Source organism: Wyeomyia smithii, chromosome 3 (assembly GCF_029784165.1).
Source record: "Wyeomyia smithii strain HCP4-BCI-WySm-NY-G18 chromosome 3, ASM2978416v1, whole genome shotgun sequence".
Classification (NCBI taxonomy): domain Eukaryota; kingdom Metazoa; phylum Arthropoda; class Insecta; order Diptera; family Culicidae; genus Wyeomyia; species Wyeomyia smithii.
In genome coordinates, this window is record NC_073696.1 from 6453870 (window position 1) to 6468788 (window position 14919).

The following is a 14919-nucleotide window of genomic DNA, read 5'->3' on the forward strand; positions in this document are numbered from 1 at the left end:
TGTGCTTTGCACGCACAAAAATGAGTAGCACCCGATCCCTGGCTACAGCATGCTGCTATTGCAGACTTGCTTAAATATGAGAAATAATTTCGAGTGGAATTAATTTTCAAAGTGTGATTTTTGCTCAAAATATCTTTGGGGAAGCCTCCAAGATAAATTTAAGCGATATCATTTCTCATCACATGGTTGAATTTGCAACAGCAGCATGCAGCAGCAGTATTGCTAGTAAAATTCAATGGTGAGCCGTCCGTCAGACATTCAATCAGTTTGGGGTGAATAGCTGTTTCTACGAGCATCGTAGCGCCTTACGGTCTTCAGAAGAGTTTTTCCCAGGAAAAATTTCCTGCAACTACCATGTATCGATATATTTTTAGGACCCAACTGGGAATTTATAGAGAATAAGTTATGAAAAAGTGAATTTTCCCATATAAAATCGTATGGAAACTTTAAAAATCGGGCGCAAATCGGGCGTTTCACCGATAGATCTGAAAATTTGCACAGTTGTTATAGGATCCATAAGGAACACGAAAAGTGCATGGGAGCGAAAAAATAACACCATCGCTTTTTTTCCCATATAACCGTGTCCCAGTCTAATTGGTCAGATTGTGGAGAGAGTGGAAGGAAAAAAAACACGAAAAATTCTGGAGCTTTAAAGATTGGATTATTTTTTACTCTCTTAGTTTACTCTCTTAGCTACCTTATTAGACGATGTGATAAGATATTTATTTTTCTGGGTATTTTTTTCTTTGAGGGTATTTTAATTGATAGTCATGTCAGTAATACTTTATTTTGATTGATTTTAGGCATTGATATTTTTACCTAACATTTATTTTACTATGAAGTCTACAGTATCTAGGCTAGTTTTTTCTTGGTATTTCTATCCTTTACTGATGACGTTATTGATCTTCTTTCAAAGCTATGAATAATGTTTTGGAGTTCAATCAAAACAAAATGTCGCACCAGACCATTTTATACCTTTTCCCCATGTTTCTGCCTGGATAAAGAACTCAACAGCAAATATAGCGCTCAGTAAATATGCTGTGCCTTTGCCAGTGCGATCCTTTGTAAACAAATTCATGAATAGAGCGTAAGTAGAGCGTACGTATAAATATCCTTCCGCATGGCACCTGAGGTAGAATTATGATTTAACGCAAAATATTTCAACACCCCTAGGAGTCACCACTATCATCACCGCTCCGATAGTACATCATCGTTCCAGTAACCGTGTTCAACCCAAACCAAGTAGCAAAGCAAATTCAATTCTCAGTTTCATTTTGTTTTCCCTTTCGTTTCCGCAGGTAATTTCCCTCTACCAAGTGGCGCGGCCCAGTTTAGCTAGTCTGTGATCGGTGAATTTCTTGGATAATTAGAACCAAAGTAGCACCCACCATCCGAGAAGGAGCGAGAAGGAGTGGGCGCAAAATCACGACCGACAAAAAAGAGGGTCAAATAACAAAATAATCCTGAGCACGAAAAGCAGCTCCGTCAAACGGTCAGTCACTCGGCTCGAAAAGTGGTTCATTTCCATCTGAAAACAGAAAAAGGTATCAGAACGTGAAATCTCCGGCCCGGGAGGAGGTTAACGGCGGAGTGTGAGGGTGCGCAGCGGGTGCCAAACCTTTAACCACCCACCGTGCGGCAGCTTCCTTGTCAACGGTAGCCGCCGCTCAGTCAGAATGACGATGGTCAACAAGGAAAATATACAAATAGGTGATAATGTTGGACCAACGGCCATGGCAGCAGCCGGCCCAGCACTAACACCAACAACAACGGCGGCGGCGACGGCGGTGACGATTTTCGAGCTGCGAGACGAAAAGTCCCAAATCGAGAAATCAGTTCACTCTCAGTCTCAGACGTCGCCGCAGCAGCAAGCGAAGCTGGGATTACGCGCGTGGTTCCGCAAATCTAATACTTGTGGCAGTTTGTACGTGAAGTGCAGTTGCAGCAGCCCCGGCGGGGAATCGAAGGAGATAGTTTCCACCGGAAGTCCCGACGGTTCGCAACGCAGTCGTAATAATAATCATTCGCGCAATAGGCCCATTTCCACATCGGAGAAAGATTTTCGTAAGATTAAGGTGTTACACACATTCGCCCATCCAGACACGACCACTTTGTTCACAGAGGAAAATAAGTACGCGAGAAAGTTGGGCGAATCGCCCACACGTGCTGTGATCACTTCCGCACAAGCCGGTGAGTTTGAAGTTCTACACTCAACCCATTGCAAGCGTCTTTCGACGCCGAACATTGGAGCAGATTACGCCTTTCATCCGGAGTTCGTGCTGAAGAAAGTTTCACCCGGCAACAACGGACTCAGCAAAGCGGGTAAAACACCTTCCATCTCCATTCCATTGACACCGCGAGGTTGTCTGAAGAAAGGATCGAAAAGTTTTCCAGGGCTGTCCCCTTCGGATAGCAGCGTAGACTCGATTCTTCGTTCTTTGGCTCACAATTATTCTACCTCCTCGAGTGTCGAAGAAGTCAACGAGGAGGACGACGGTCAGAACGCTCAAACCAGCGGAATCGAAGATCTCAGCAGTTCGCAGGGTTCCTGTGTGTCGTTTGTTACCGAGCCTGATTCGGGCCGAAATAGTTTTAGCAATTCGAACATTCGTCAGCTTTCCCTCAAGTATGCTAGTATTGGTAGTGGCGAGCAGCAGCCAGCGATCATTGACGAGGATACTCTAGCGGGGAAAAGTGAAACCAAAATTTGTGAAAGTGATATTCAACCTGTTGTGGTACAGAACAAGCAAAGTATTCCGATTCCTACTGTTGGTGCAGTTGGTGCTGATAAGCGTTGTTTCGGTGATAGTGTGTGTGGCAGTGTAGGTAGCAGTAGAAGCAGCAGTAGTAGCACCGAAAACAGCCCTCGAAGTGACCCCTCGCAGGTGGTACCTTTGAAGTCCAAACACGATCCTTCGGCGCATGAGTTCTTTATCCTGTCCGGTATCCTAGGACCAATGGGCCATGGGTCATCGCTTATGCGGAGAACTTCCAAGATCGTGCCGAATGTTGACGCACCGGTCAAGGAGAAGGTAAGTGTGGGGTGTGATGAAGAGGGGGAGGGAAGGGTTTCAACTTCAATTGAAAAGTGACGCCTCATCGCTAATTGGCTCGTTCAACAGCTTGGCCGATCACGGGATGCTGCGGTGCAGAGGGGAATTTCGGACTATGTTGTGAAGCAATGATTTGTTGGCGTTTGATGACTAACGTCTTTGAGCCCGCATCGTCTGATTGGGAGCGAATTGGGCGACTGCACGGCTTATTTTGTTGGAATTCTCAACAACAACAACAGCAATTTAATCGTCGTGGTGTTTTTGTCAGTTTCGAGCCTCTGATAAAGCAGTTTAAAGTGTCAGTTTGAGATCGTGGTGATGCAAGTTTATTAATCGATTGGTCTCGCGTTTGTTCTTGTAATGCATCATAGAAGTTTCCGTATGAAATTTGTTGATTTGCAGTTTTGGGTGTCATATTATATTCACATTGTATTAGAACTTATGACGTCCATATGTAAAAAATGTTCATATGTAAAAAAATGTACAGAAATGTACATTGCATAGTGGTTCAAAACGTGAAAAACGTCATCGTCAACCTTTTGATTGTAAAAATGCCATTTAAATGCTATAGTGTATTTGACAAAGTTTGTTTATATCTTAAGGAGAAACTTTTGATGCAAATAGATTCTTGATTAATCTGCCTAGAAATGAGATGATAATTTTAATTATTTTATTATTTATTTATTTGGCAAAATTGTAGGTAATTTCATGTAGAAAAACTTTGCTAAAGACACTTTGGTTCTATCTCATGAAAATAGACCACATACAGGTAGTTTCATAAACGCACATTCTCAAAATGTATAAAAAAAACAAATACCAATAAACTTTTTGGGGTGTGATTTGAGAGGCCTACTATGTCCTAGACATTTTTTCATATTTGAGAAATACATTATTCTGCCGAACATACTTTAAGCATATTTTCAACTTTTTTCCTAGGTTCTATGACGTTTTTGATAACAATGCTCTTTTTTAAATCAAAACTTGTTTCAGCTGAGAGAGTGTTTAAGTGCGGTTTATGAAAGAAAAACTGGGTTTGGAACATTTTTTTGAGCTTTGTAGTTTGAATTCCACACAGATTGTGCAGGGGTCAAACTTTAAGTTAATTTTTTTTTATTAGCTTCCCGTTCCCATCCACACTATATCATGTTTTCTCGGCAAAATTAAATTTTTGTACATTTTTTCAAACTTCTTCTGAGTGTAACGTAATTTATGACACTCCCTAAATAATCAATAGTAAGCAGAAATGTTGACAAGATAACCAGTATGTTGTTTACAGAAGTTTCCATACCAATTTCGGAGTTATTTGTAACATAGTATTGTACCTTATATCGAGGTAAAATGTACCTTATATCGAAGTTTGCCTGTATTATCGTTCTGGAGTGATATTACAGGTTCGACCGCGGTATTTTTTTGCTTGCTCCTTAGATACATATGATTCGCTGTTCTCTTCAAGTACGTGCATCGGTTTGCCCACCAGTGTAAGAGCAGTTATTTTCGCATTCTCCTACAACACGCTAGTGATTCTCTGGGGAGAAACGACAAGCCTGCATTCAAGAATCATTCTAGAATCAGTTAAGAACATTTTGAAATCAATTAAGAATCTTAGCTTCGTAGCCGCAAGATTACAGAGTACGCTTTGATAAGCGAATGCGGTCGTGGGTTCGAATCTTAGTATAACCAGGCCATTTGGTTGTCGAAGGACTTTAACATGGGTTTATTCCCGGGTTCTCCACAACATACCGTTCATTAAAGCTGAATTCTATAGTACCCCTGCTAACTTTCATTCTAACAAAAAAGTCTTTTTTAAATGAAACTGTTCTAAGTAAAGTATAATAGTTCTCTTTAGGGAATTGTAATTCTGGCGCGGTCTTGGCTGGAGAAACGTGGTTTTCTTTCCTCTTGACTAAATTAGTCCTTCTTATAATAAAACTGATCTCAGGAATATTTATCCTCTACAGGGAATTGTAATTGGCGATATTGGCACGAAGAACGAGGTTTCGATGAGACTCCTTCCTCTTGACATAATAAGTCCCTCTTAGATTTACCCTGGCCAGAGAGGATAGTTAAGTGTAGCCTCAGTTCAGCGAATTGTAATTTGGCGATATTGGTAGGATAGAAAGAGGCTCGGTATAGTAGAGCAGTAAGCTTGAAAACAAAAGGGTAAATTCTCACACCAAGCACGGATATAAATGAAAAGCGTACCATTCAATAATGATACTGCCAATAATATGAAGTACGGAGTACAGAAAACACCCGGGCAATATCACAATCGATCAAATGTCTCTGGTCGCAGTGATGAGTCCACACAGAGGAAGAAAAAAGAATCATATGAGAGTGCTTCATGACTCTTGTCAAAGTCATTTCAGATTCATTTTATTCATTGAGGGATCAGTTTATCATAATTTCAGGCTACTTTCAGCATCTCATATGAGCCTTTGCAGGAAAATGTTGGAATCATCTCAGAATAATTTGCAAATCAATTCAGAATCAATTTCAGCCATTTTTAAATTATATAGACTCTTTTTAGAATCATTTTGGAAGCATCTCAGATCCACTTAGGAATCTTTTTAAAATCAATTTGGAATTAACTTTAGAAACACATAATATTTTTTAGAAACTTGTTTGAGTTTGAGTTATTTTATTATCTTTTTTGAGTTATATTGGAATCAACCCGAAACATTTTAGAATCTTGCTGGAGTCAAAAATGTAAAAAAGTGTAAAATCATTTAAAAATCTCGTTCGCGTCATTTTGAAAATCATTTTGGAATCATTCTAGAATTATTTTGGAATCATTTCAGAATCATTTAAGAATCAATTTGGAATCTTAAAATAATCAGTTGAGATAATTTTAAAAACAATCTTAGAATCATCTTAAGACCATTTTTGAATTTATTTTTTTTTTAAATAGTTTTTTTGACACGGCACGATACAATTTATGTTTAACTGAGCCAAGTACATTTTTTTTAAATTCTAAATTAGCAGGGAAAAGAGGGAGGCCTTTTCTTTATTCTCGCGGCCGACTACGAGCTAGTGGGGATTTAAGGTGAGAGGAGGGGAGTTACAATTTTGATTTTAACTATATTGAGTCATACGATTTATTTAAGCTTTAAGCTCAGACCTAACACCACAGTATTCGGTACACGACCAAATAACAAAACGTTAAAGTCATTTCAGAATCAACTTAGAATCATTTTAAAATCATGTAAGGCAGCGGTTCTCAACGTTTTTTGTCCGCGTACCTCTTGGCGATATGTTTCATATCAATTGTACCCCTGGCTTGGAATGTTATCGCAGAGTGGGAGAGAGTAGTGGTAGATCATTTAATGGTAGTCTAGTTCTGGTTTCAAATTAAACTATGGTTTAATTGATTGCTACAATCATGTTTTCAAGACCAAGATCAGACAACATATGAAGTATTATTAAAAAATTGCTCTGTCCGCCATTACTGATTTTTCTTTCGCGTACCCCCTGAAGACTTTCGAGTACCCCAGGTTGAGAAACGCTGATGTAAGGGAAGAATCCTTTAAGAATTTTGCTGGAGTAATTATAGATTCATTTTGGAATCTTATAGGAGCCATTCAGAAATTATTTTAGAATCTTGTTAGAGCCATTCATTGATCATTCAAGAATCATTTTAAAATCACTTTGAAATCGTTCTATAATCATTATAGCGACATTTTAGAATCACTCAAGAATCATTATAAAATTATTTCGGATTCTTTTTGAAATGATTTTAAAATTGTTCTAGAAACATTCTAAATTTTTTTCAGAATCTCGATGAAGTCGTTGTCGAATCAATTTAGAATTATTTCAGGATCCTTTTATAATTGTTCAAGAACCAAAGCAAAGCAAAGTCTGGGTGCTACATCCCGTATCGGAACTTGACCTTCTGTTTATTTTACACAGACTTCGCAGCCAATTGACTCTCTGAAGATATTTTAATTGTTAGCTTAAGGTTCCACCATTTGGGCACCTGCCTGCCTGTTGGTGAATATACCGAATATAAATTTAAATTAAACTGCTTAATGCACAGGACAATTGCGGGGCTAGCGCTATGATCCTACTGACACCAACAGTCTTTCCCGAGTCGGGACTCTAACCTACGATGACTGGCTTGTTAGGCCAGCATCGTACCTCAAGACCAGCTGAAAGGCTAATTTAAGAACCATTTTACAATTATTTTGGAGTCATTTCCGAATCATTAAGGAAACATTTTGGAATCATTTGAAAATCTGGTTAGGATCACTTCAGAATCATTATAGAATCTTCTAAGAAGCAGTTCAGAATCATTCGAAAATCATTTTCAAATCAGTTTGGAATTATTTTTAATCATTTTTAATTATTCTAGAGTCATTTTAGGAACAGTTTAAAACATTTTGAAATGTTGTTGGAGTCACTGTAGAATCATTTTTTAATCTTATTGGAGTAAATTAAGAATACAGTTAGAATTACATTAGATCCCTTCAGGAATCATTCTAGAATCACTTTGAATTTATTTTGGAATCGTTTCGAAATCATTCTAAAATCATTTTGAAATCAAATGAGAATTGGTTGAGAATCTTGTTGATGTCTCATTAGAATCATTTTAGTATCACTTCAGATTTCAGTTGGGAATCTGGTTGGAGTCATTGTCGAATTATTTTAGAATCATTCAAGAACCACTTCAAAATTATTCTGGAATTATTCTGTTCCGTCGAGTGAAGAGCATGGTAAACATACAGAAAAAACATAGCGGCTGGTTTTTATTTTTATCAAAAACGCCGCGAAGCACTTGCAACTGCTTCGTGGAGCTGCAAGTGCACCGCAGAGCACGATTTTTGAACCTGATTTTTGTTATTTATTAAAACTTCTTTCAGATAAATTGAAGTCAAAATAAAGAAAAATAGTTGAAACCTCACATATTTATACGTGGCTCCAACAGCCTTTCTAGGGTATGTTGGTTTAAATCAGATTCCGTGTAAAATTTCGCAATTCACTCAGGTGCCACAATAGCATTCTATTGTCTGTTCGTTTCAATCGGTCTCAATTAGGGAAGTCGAAAAACATTGTGCTCTTTTGAAATAAACCACACGCACTCCTATCAGCCCTCTTGATGTCTGTTAGTTTAAACCGGTATCAAATATGGATAAGCTATTTGTGCTTTTCTATGTAAAGCTAGCATTTTTATATATTTCAAGGTTCGACTGTTAGAATCTAAGCTAAAAATATTTCAGCTGACTTTGAACATGTTTGTAGTTTCGTGAGTTTTCGTTGTAATTTTAAATTTTTGAATCTTACTTAAGATTTCTTCGAATCCATCTTTTCCCTTTCGTAAGTATTCATAGGAAACTTGGAAGCCCCCCCCCCCCTCTTCCCATTAACCATTAAGTATTTTGTGGATGAGCCGTAAGCTAATAATTAGCTCTCAATGTACATTGGCCAGTTGCTTACGTTTTAGCGTGTTACGTGTTTTAACAAAGTCCAGATGCCTCGTCTGCCTTGCTTTTGTCCCGTTATGTCCTTACAAAGTCTACCGCTACATCATCCCCCCGAAAAGAGAATGATGTAACGTAGGGAACTTTCCCATTGGATACAAAATTGAATAAAATTAAGAAAAACTATTCGTTATAAGTTGTCAACAATACTTTGCAGATTGTAATGAATATTTCTCAATTATTTTGCTGATTTCACCCAACGTTGAACCATACTGTACATTCGCGACGGAATGGTATGTTTTTGAGCTCAGTAGGTAGCAGATTCCAAAAAACAGTACCTGCGAAACGAACACAACAATTGTTCAAGATACGAACAACACAGTGCAATACGCAACTTTTCCAAAGCTAGAACTAAAGCATTTAAATTTTAATTTTGTAATTCTGAAGTGCAGCGCATTAATTCAGCAAAGACTGCGTATTCTTGGAAAAGGAATCCTCACGCCTAACGAGATATGGTCTGCTGAACTAATGAAGGTAAGGAACTTCATCAAAGAAGTCATACCTTCTTGGGGTGAAATGCAAAGTCTGGGTGCGACTATCACTGATACCCATAGTGATGGAACGAACTGACAGTGCATCAAAATTAACGCGGAGTATACCACAATATAACTAACTAATGGTAGCAGTGGTCATAGGCTCCTACAGGAAAAAAAATGAAAAAAATCAAAGGAGGGTTGTGAGCAAAGCCACGACCGCAAGGATGAAGTAGAATATTTTCACAAGAAAGAAAATCCGGCTGCTTGCGTGTCAGTCATTTTTTAATTGGTTGTTCAATTCAATGTCGGATAAGATACCGATCACATCTTGACGTTATCACTGACAGTGAGAATAAAGTATTCCTTATGATAAAATAAACAGTAAAAAGCTGATTTAACACTCAAAACTAGACAGCTCATGTGTTGTCAAAATGAGTCAACTTTTCATTGAATGCATTTACTAGTGCCCGCTATCGCACAGAGACTGCATTTCACTAAAGTGCCTCACTGCATCAGCTGCTATCGATGCTAAACCCGCTGCAACTGCTACGCTATCCGTAGCCATGCCAATGTTTTGGACGCTATACGCTGCTATTGGTATCCGCTGTCCCTGCATCAGCTGGCCCAGCTGCTATCGATGCTGAGATCCGCAGCAACTAGTGCACTATCCATTGCTATGCCACAGCTGTGGCCGCTATCCGCCTGGTATCCACTGCACTGCTACTACTACTGCTAAGGGAAGACTGCTGTTGTCGCTGTCTAGAACTATCATGAGCGGCTTCGACTGAATCAGGCTCTTATACAAGGATGGAAAACCTATCGATAGTAGTAGGAAATCATCGAAAACTATCGAGCCATAATTCCCATCCTTACTCTTATACAGACAAATAGCAAATTTAAAATGGCAAGGTCTATGATTCTGTCGACCGTGCTTGGGAAGCAATCATATTAACTACTAATCAGATCAGTCAAATTTCGCGCTTCAACAAGGATTGACCATTCTCAATAATATAGTTGCTTGTTATGATTTGGACTTAATAATTTTTGAATTTTGATTATGCGAAAAATTATTTTTATGCTGGTAATGAAAGCTTTTCGGATGTGCTCATGACTGAAGGAAAAGATAATTCAGTACGTTCTGAGACACGGAGATGAAACAAAATATATATATATATCTGTTCCAAATTTTTTGAAAGTGTAAATTGATTTAAGAGAAAATATTAACTCTTCAATTAGGGTTTTTATTTCATCCTGAAAAGGACAATTTGTTGTTGATAAGATGCCAATCACATCTTTGCGTTATCACTGGCAGTGCAAATAAAGTATTCCTTGGGGGAAAATAAACACTGAAAAGCTTTCCAGAACGTTGGATGCATTTGCTAGTGTGCCTGCTATCGCTCAGAGACAGCATTTCACTAAAAAGCCACACTGCATCAGCTGACCCTGCTTATATAGATGCTGAGACCAACGTCAACCGCTGCGCTATCCCCGTTGCCACAGTAGTGGACGCTTCCGTTGCCATTGGTATCCGCTGCCCTGCATCACCTGGTCCTGCTATCGATGCTGAGCCGCACTCCGCTATCCGTTGCCATACCACAGCTGTGGCCGTTATCCGGTGCACTGCTACTGCTGCTGTATCCACTGCTGCTGCTAAGGGAGGACTGCTCCTGTTGCAGTCTAGAGTTATAATGAGCGACTTCGAGTCAAACAGGCTCTTATATAGGCCAAATTGCACATTTTAAATGGCAAGGTCTATGGTTCTGTTGACCGTGCTTAGGAAGCAATCATATAACGACCAATCAGAGGCCGAATTTTTCGTTTTGACAAGGCTTGACGATTTGCAATAGTACAATAGTTTGAATGATAAAATTACAATTATCTGCATTTGGGAAGAATCTTAGAAGATTTTCCAATCTATTGCTGCAAGAACGAAGGAAATCCATCGAATACTAACTGATTTATTAGCATTTGAAATTGGACATATTTTTCACTTTTTTCGGTTTTAGATTTTCATTTCACATCCCTATGTAGCCGAACTTCCTGAGAGAAGTATTCTACTTCAAAAAAATCTAAAGGCCATCCACCTCAGATTTGCATCTGCATCACACAATTAGGAAATAGCAAATCACATGTGTTAATTTCCGCGCAAGCGACCAAAAGTGATTTCATTCTTAACTTCCCGCCTTTGGTGCCGTCTTCGCTGGCCCGCAACTCAGCGAAGCTGTAGAAATGGTACCAACTGCCCTATTCACTTTGTGCCTTGAACGTATACATAATGAAAGATTGAACGAAATAAACGAGCGCTGCCATAGCGAATGACCGCCACCTAGGAACTAAAAAAATGTTCAATTCCACTTTGACTGCTCTTTCTCCGGGCGATCGCTGTACTATGCCGAGCAGACAAGTTGACTGCGGAAGGCGATCGCATTCGTGTTTTAACAGTCAACTTGCGATCCTTTACAAAGCACTGGGTAAATGATGTCCTAGAGCGTTTATTTGTTGCATGCTTAGCTTTTTGTGACTTATCTACCCACCCCTCCGACGATAATAGGACAAACCAGACGATAAAAGAGCCGATACCTTATATGATTATTTTTGTCCTTAAAAGAACTTGGCTGCTCTGCCGCTTATGTCCTCGATGCAACTTTAAGTTTGTTGACGGTTGAAAAGTTGACGGAAAACTAATGTACTTCGAGCGCAATATTCGTCTTTATACCTAAAGAAACAACGCGCACCGCAGCCCAACTCTTTTTTGACATTTTTCATAATACCGTGTCTGTGGCCCCGCTCACTTGTCGCGTTAGTCTCCGTAGGTATTCAATAAGATCGTACGGGCTTCGTCCACTGACTTTCGCGCGATTCAAGTGCATATTTTAAACTCGGTTCCAGTTCACATTTATTCTTCGGGTTTCTCGAGATTACGTTTCTACCACGTGGATGGTAACAGTTCTAACAGGTAACAGGATGGTAACAGGATGGGACAGTTCTAAGGCAGCTAACACTACGACCAGTACCCGTAAATTATGTGGGTTGGTACAGAAGTACCTATCGATCTGGTGGCTGCAAAGTACTTTGCTGCGGAAGTGGTAAATTTGGCGAGGAACGCTGCTAGAGACAATAGAACGACAATCATCCTGCAAGTAGCAATCCACATTGACGAGAAACTGAACAAGCTAATATCCGGCGCCCAGGGAAATGATCTTACGAATATCCAAGCTCTGCTTTCGAGGAAAACAGGAAAAAAAAGCATTCGATAGATTCTGAGCTTTGTAGAAAATTCGCCCGACGGTTCTTTAAGGGACGATCACTTGCTTTCAATTGGAGCACTTATTGAGTTTTTCACATTGATATTGTAAAAGCGTTTATTTGCGATGTTTGTTTGCAAATAGAGCAATTTAGAAAAAGTTACATTAGCTATTCAATTGAGCGTTGCTTGATTTAAACCAATAATAGCAGATTTTATGTCCAGGGATATATGACTCATTAATGAAACACTCTCAAGAAAGCATTTATTATTAAAAATCAAACAAAAAATTGTGTTCTATAATAGCTTATTATGCTGTAGTTCTGCCGCAATCCGTTTGATAGCAGCTTCACAAGCTATAAATCAACTACATTGTTTGTTGGGAAGTGCGCGTATTCTGCGTCAGTTCTGAAGTCGTGTTTTGGATACAACCTCCTACTATAATTTCGTGAAGACGAAGCTTTTGAGCCTGCTAAACGAAATTCAAAGATCAAATTTTTCCCATTTATTTAATTGGCACCCCAATAAACAGTAATACAGAAATATAAATATAAAACGAAAATAAAAGACACAAGGGATCCTCCTATAAAATTAATCAGAGAGTAAGTTTAGCCTTCATTTTTTTTGCTGTTACCAGGACAGCTGGCCAAGTACGCTGGGTCCGAAGCTAAAGCTATTACGAACTGCAGTAGCTCAAAGCAAATTTTTCCGTTCCTCTTGCCGAGCATAAAAATACAATTGTTCCTTCTTAAGACCACAAACACAGGCAGAATCCTATGACCGTACATACATGGCAGAGTTTTTGCAAAAGGCGGAAATATGAATGGCCGAATTTCGAAGGGCACGAAAGGCAGAAGCACTGGAAGCATAACCTGACTCACAACAGTCAAGTACGTGATGGAAAATTGGTGCGAATTGGTTGGTAACCAGACTTAATAACTGGTCGCAGCAATGACCAGATTTGGCGGGAAGTGCAAATCGAGCCTAATTATTAGATTCGAAACGCGCAAACTGGTTTGGCTTAGGTCCTCAAAACTTTCACGGCGTCGCGGAGAGTAATTTTTCGATGTTAGGTATTACTTACACCAGTTTCAACGGCTTGTTACATATAATTAACATAACACAATTCATGCGGCGAAGACGCCTAATCGAGGGCAAAGAACCGAAGCAGCACGCAGCCGCCGTGGTTTCCGCAGTCTGAGCCGGCCACCGACCCGCCGTTGGGAACGGCGGCCTCTCGCATACAAACGACTAATCTACTGGATATCTAGGATTATTCAAACAGGTTTTCTTTTCCTCAGTTCAGTCCGAACGAGCGGTAGCGAGTAGGGACAACACACACTTGGACAAGAGAGTCAGCCAAAGGCCGCGTGTGTGTGTGTGTTATTAAAGGGCAAATAGATGACACAATGTTAGTAAAGTACATAGCCAAAATCGAATCTGCCATTTTGTGATTCTGCCATTCGTGCTCTTTGTGATTCTGCCTTATGAAATATTTTGCCTTTCGCAATTCTACTTTTCATGATTCTGCCTTCCGTGATTCCACCTTTTGATTTTCAGCCTTTCGTAGGAGACCCCTAGGCGACAAGAAGCTCCAGAAGAGGAAGACAAAGAGAAAAGTGGCTACATTGCCGCATGCGCTTGCCCGGGAGGTCGGTGCAACCTGCCAGCCAGTGACAAAGTACCTGGCGAACAAGGGCATACATTTCAGGAAGCGGCAGTTCCATTCACTGACTCGGAAGGCAGGCAATGACGCAGCGGTAGCGGCTGAATGTGATGGTCAAGTCGATTTTCCAGGCGAATTGCGACTATAATTTCTTCTAACAATTTTGTCGCGAAAACTGAGGATGAATTGAAAAAAAAAAAACTGCAAAACATGCCTTCACGCATGTTTTCGTGCGCCATGGCGAATGTTCTGATCAATTGCCGGAAGGTTAAACTACCAGAAAGGGTGGAAGATCAGAACCAACGCTAGCAAATCACAAAGACGATGTGAAATATCCTGATATTAGATCGAAAGCTGGAATTTGCAGCAGATATTAAGAATATCTCAACTAAATGCGAGCTGTCGTCGTACAAAACGGTGTTTTTAAACCATCAACGACGTATGCTTTTCCTGCCTGGTATGACTGCGATGTGTCTCGCAGAAAAAAACTTCAAGTGAAACAAAACCGGCTACTGAAAATGATGCTGAGTTCGGACCCACTTAACTCAACAGAGTATGTTCATTTAGCAACAAACATGGAAGAGTTCGACGAGTGGTTTTAACGAATAATTCAAAGCTTCGGAGCGAATGTGCTACCTCACCGTACCCATTGTTGGGGCGCTTGGTGGCCTAAAACTGACATTTAGATATCCACCAAGCATTTTTGCGATAAACGAGTTTTTTTTTTCAAATTTTGTTCTTTACTAAAAGCTAGCCACCAGAACCAAATTAGTTTGGTCCTTCGAATAACCAAGTTGTTGAAAGTTTATCAATATCTCAGCCATGTACTCTATTAACACAAACTATGTTAAACCAAATTAAAGAAACATAAATTGAATGGAATTGAAATAAATTTCGAGAATACCTGAAAAAGTATTGCTGTAAAAAAACAAATATTTTTAATATATTTTAATCTAAAATTTTGAAATAAACTTCCGATTTAATTTTAAATTTCTGCCGAAAACAG

At 39.5% G+C, this 14919-nt stretch overlaps 1 protein-coding gene across 2 annotated transcripts in view; it reads left to right on the top strand.

Moving 5' to 3' along the window:
- The window catches only part of LOC129733177 (cGMP-dependent protein kinase, isozyme 1), a 118625-nt gene that overhangs the window by 67413 nt on the left and 36293 nt on the right, over positions 1 to 14919 (top strand). For both annotated transcript variants that reach the window (XM_055694802.1, XM_055694803.1), the window contains exon 2: positions 1299 to 3032. In XM_055694802.1, the coding sequence (XP_055550777.1) occupies positions 1677 to 3032 (1356 nt within the window). In that variant the 5' untranslated portion in view covers positions 1299 to 1676. The remainder of the gene's footprint in view (positions 1 to 1298; positions 3033 to 14919) is intronic.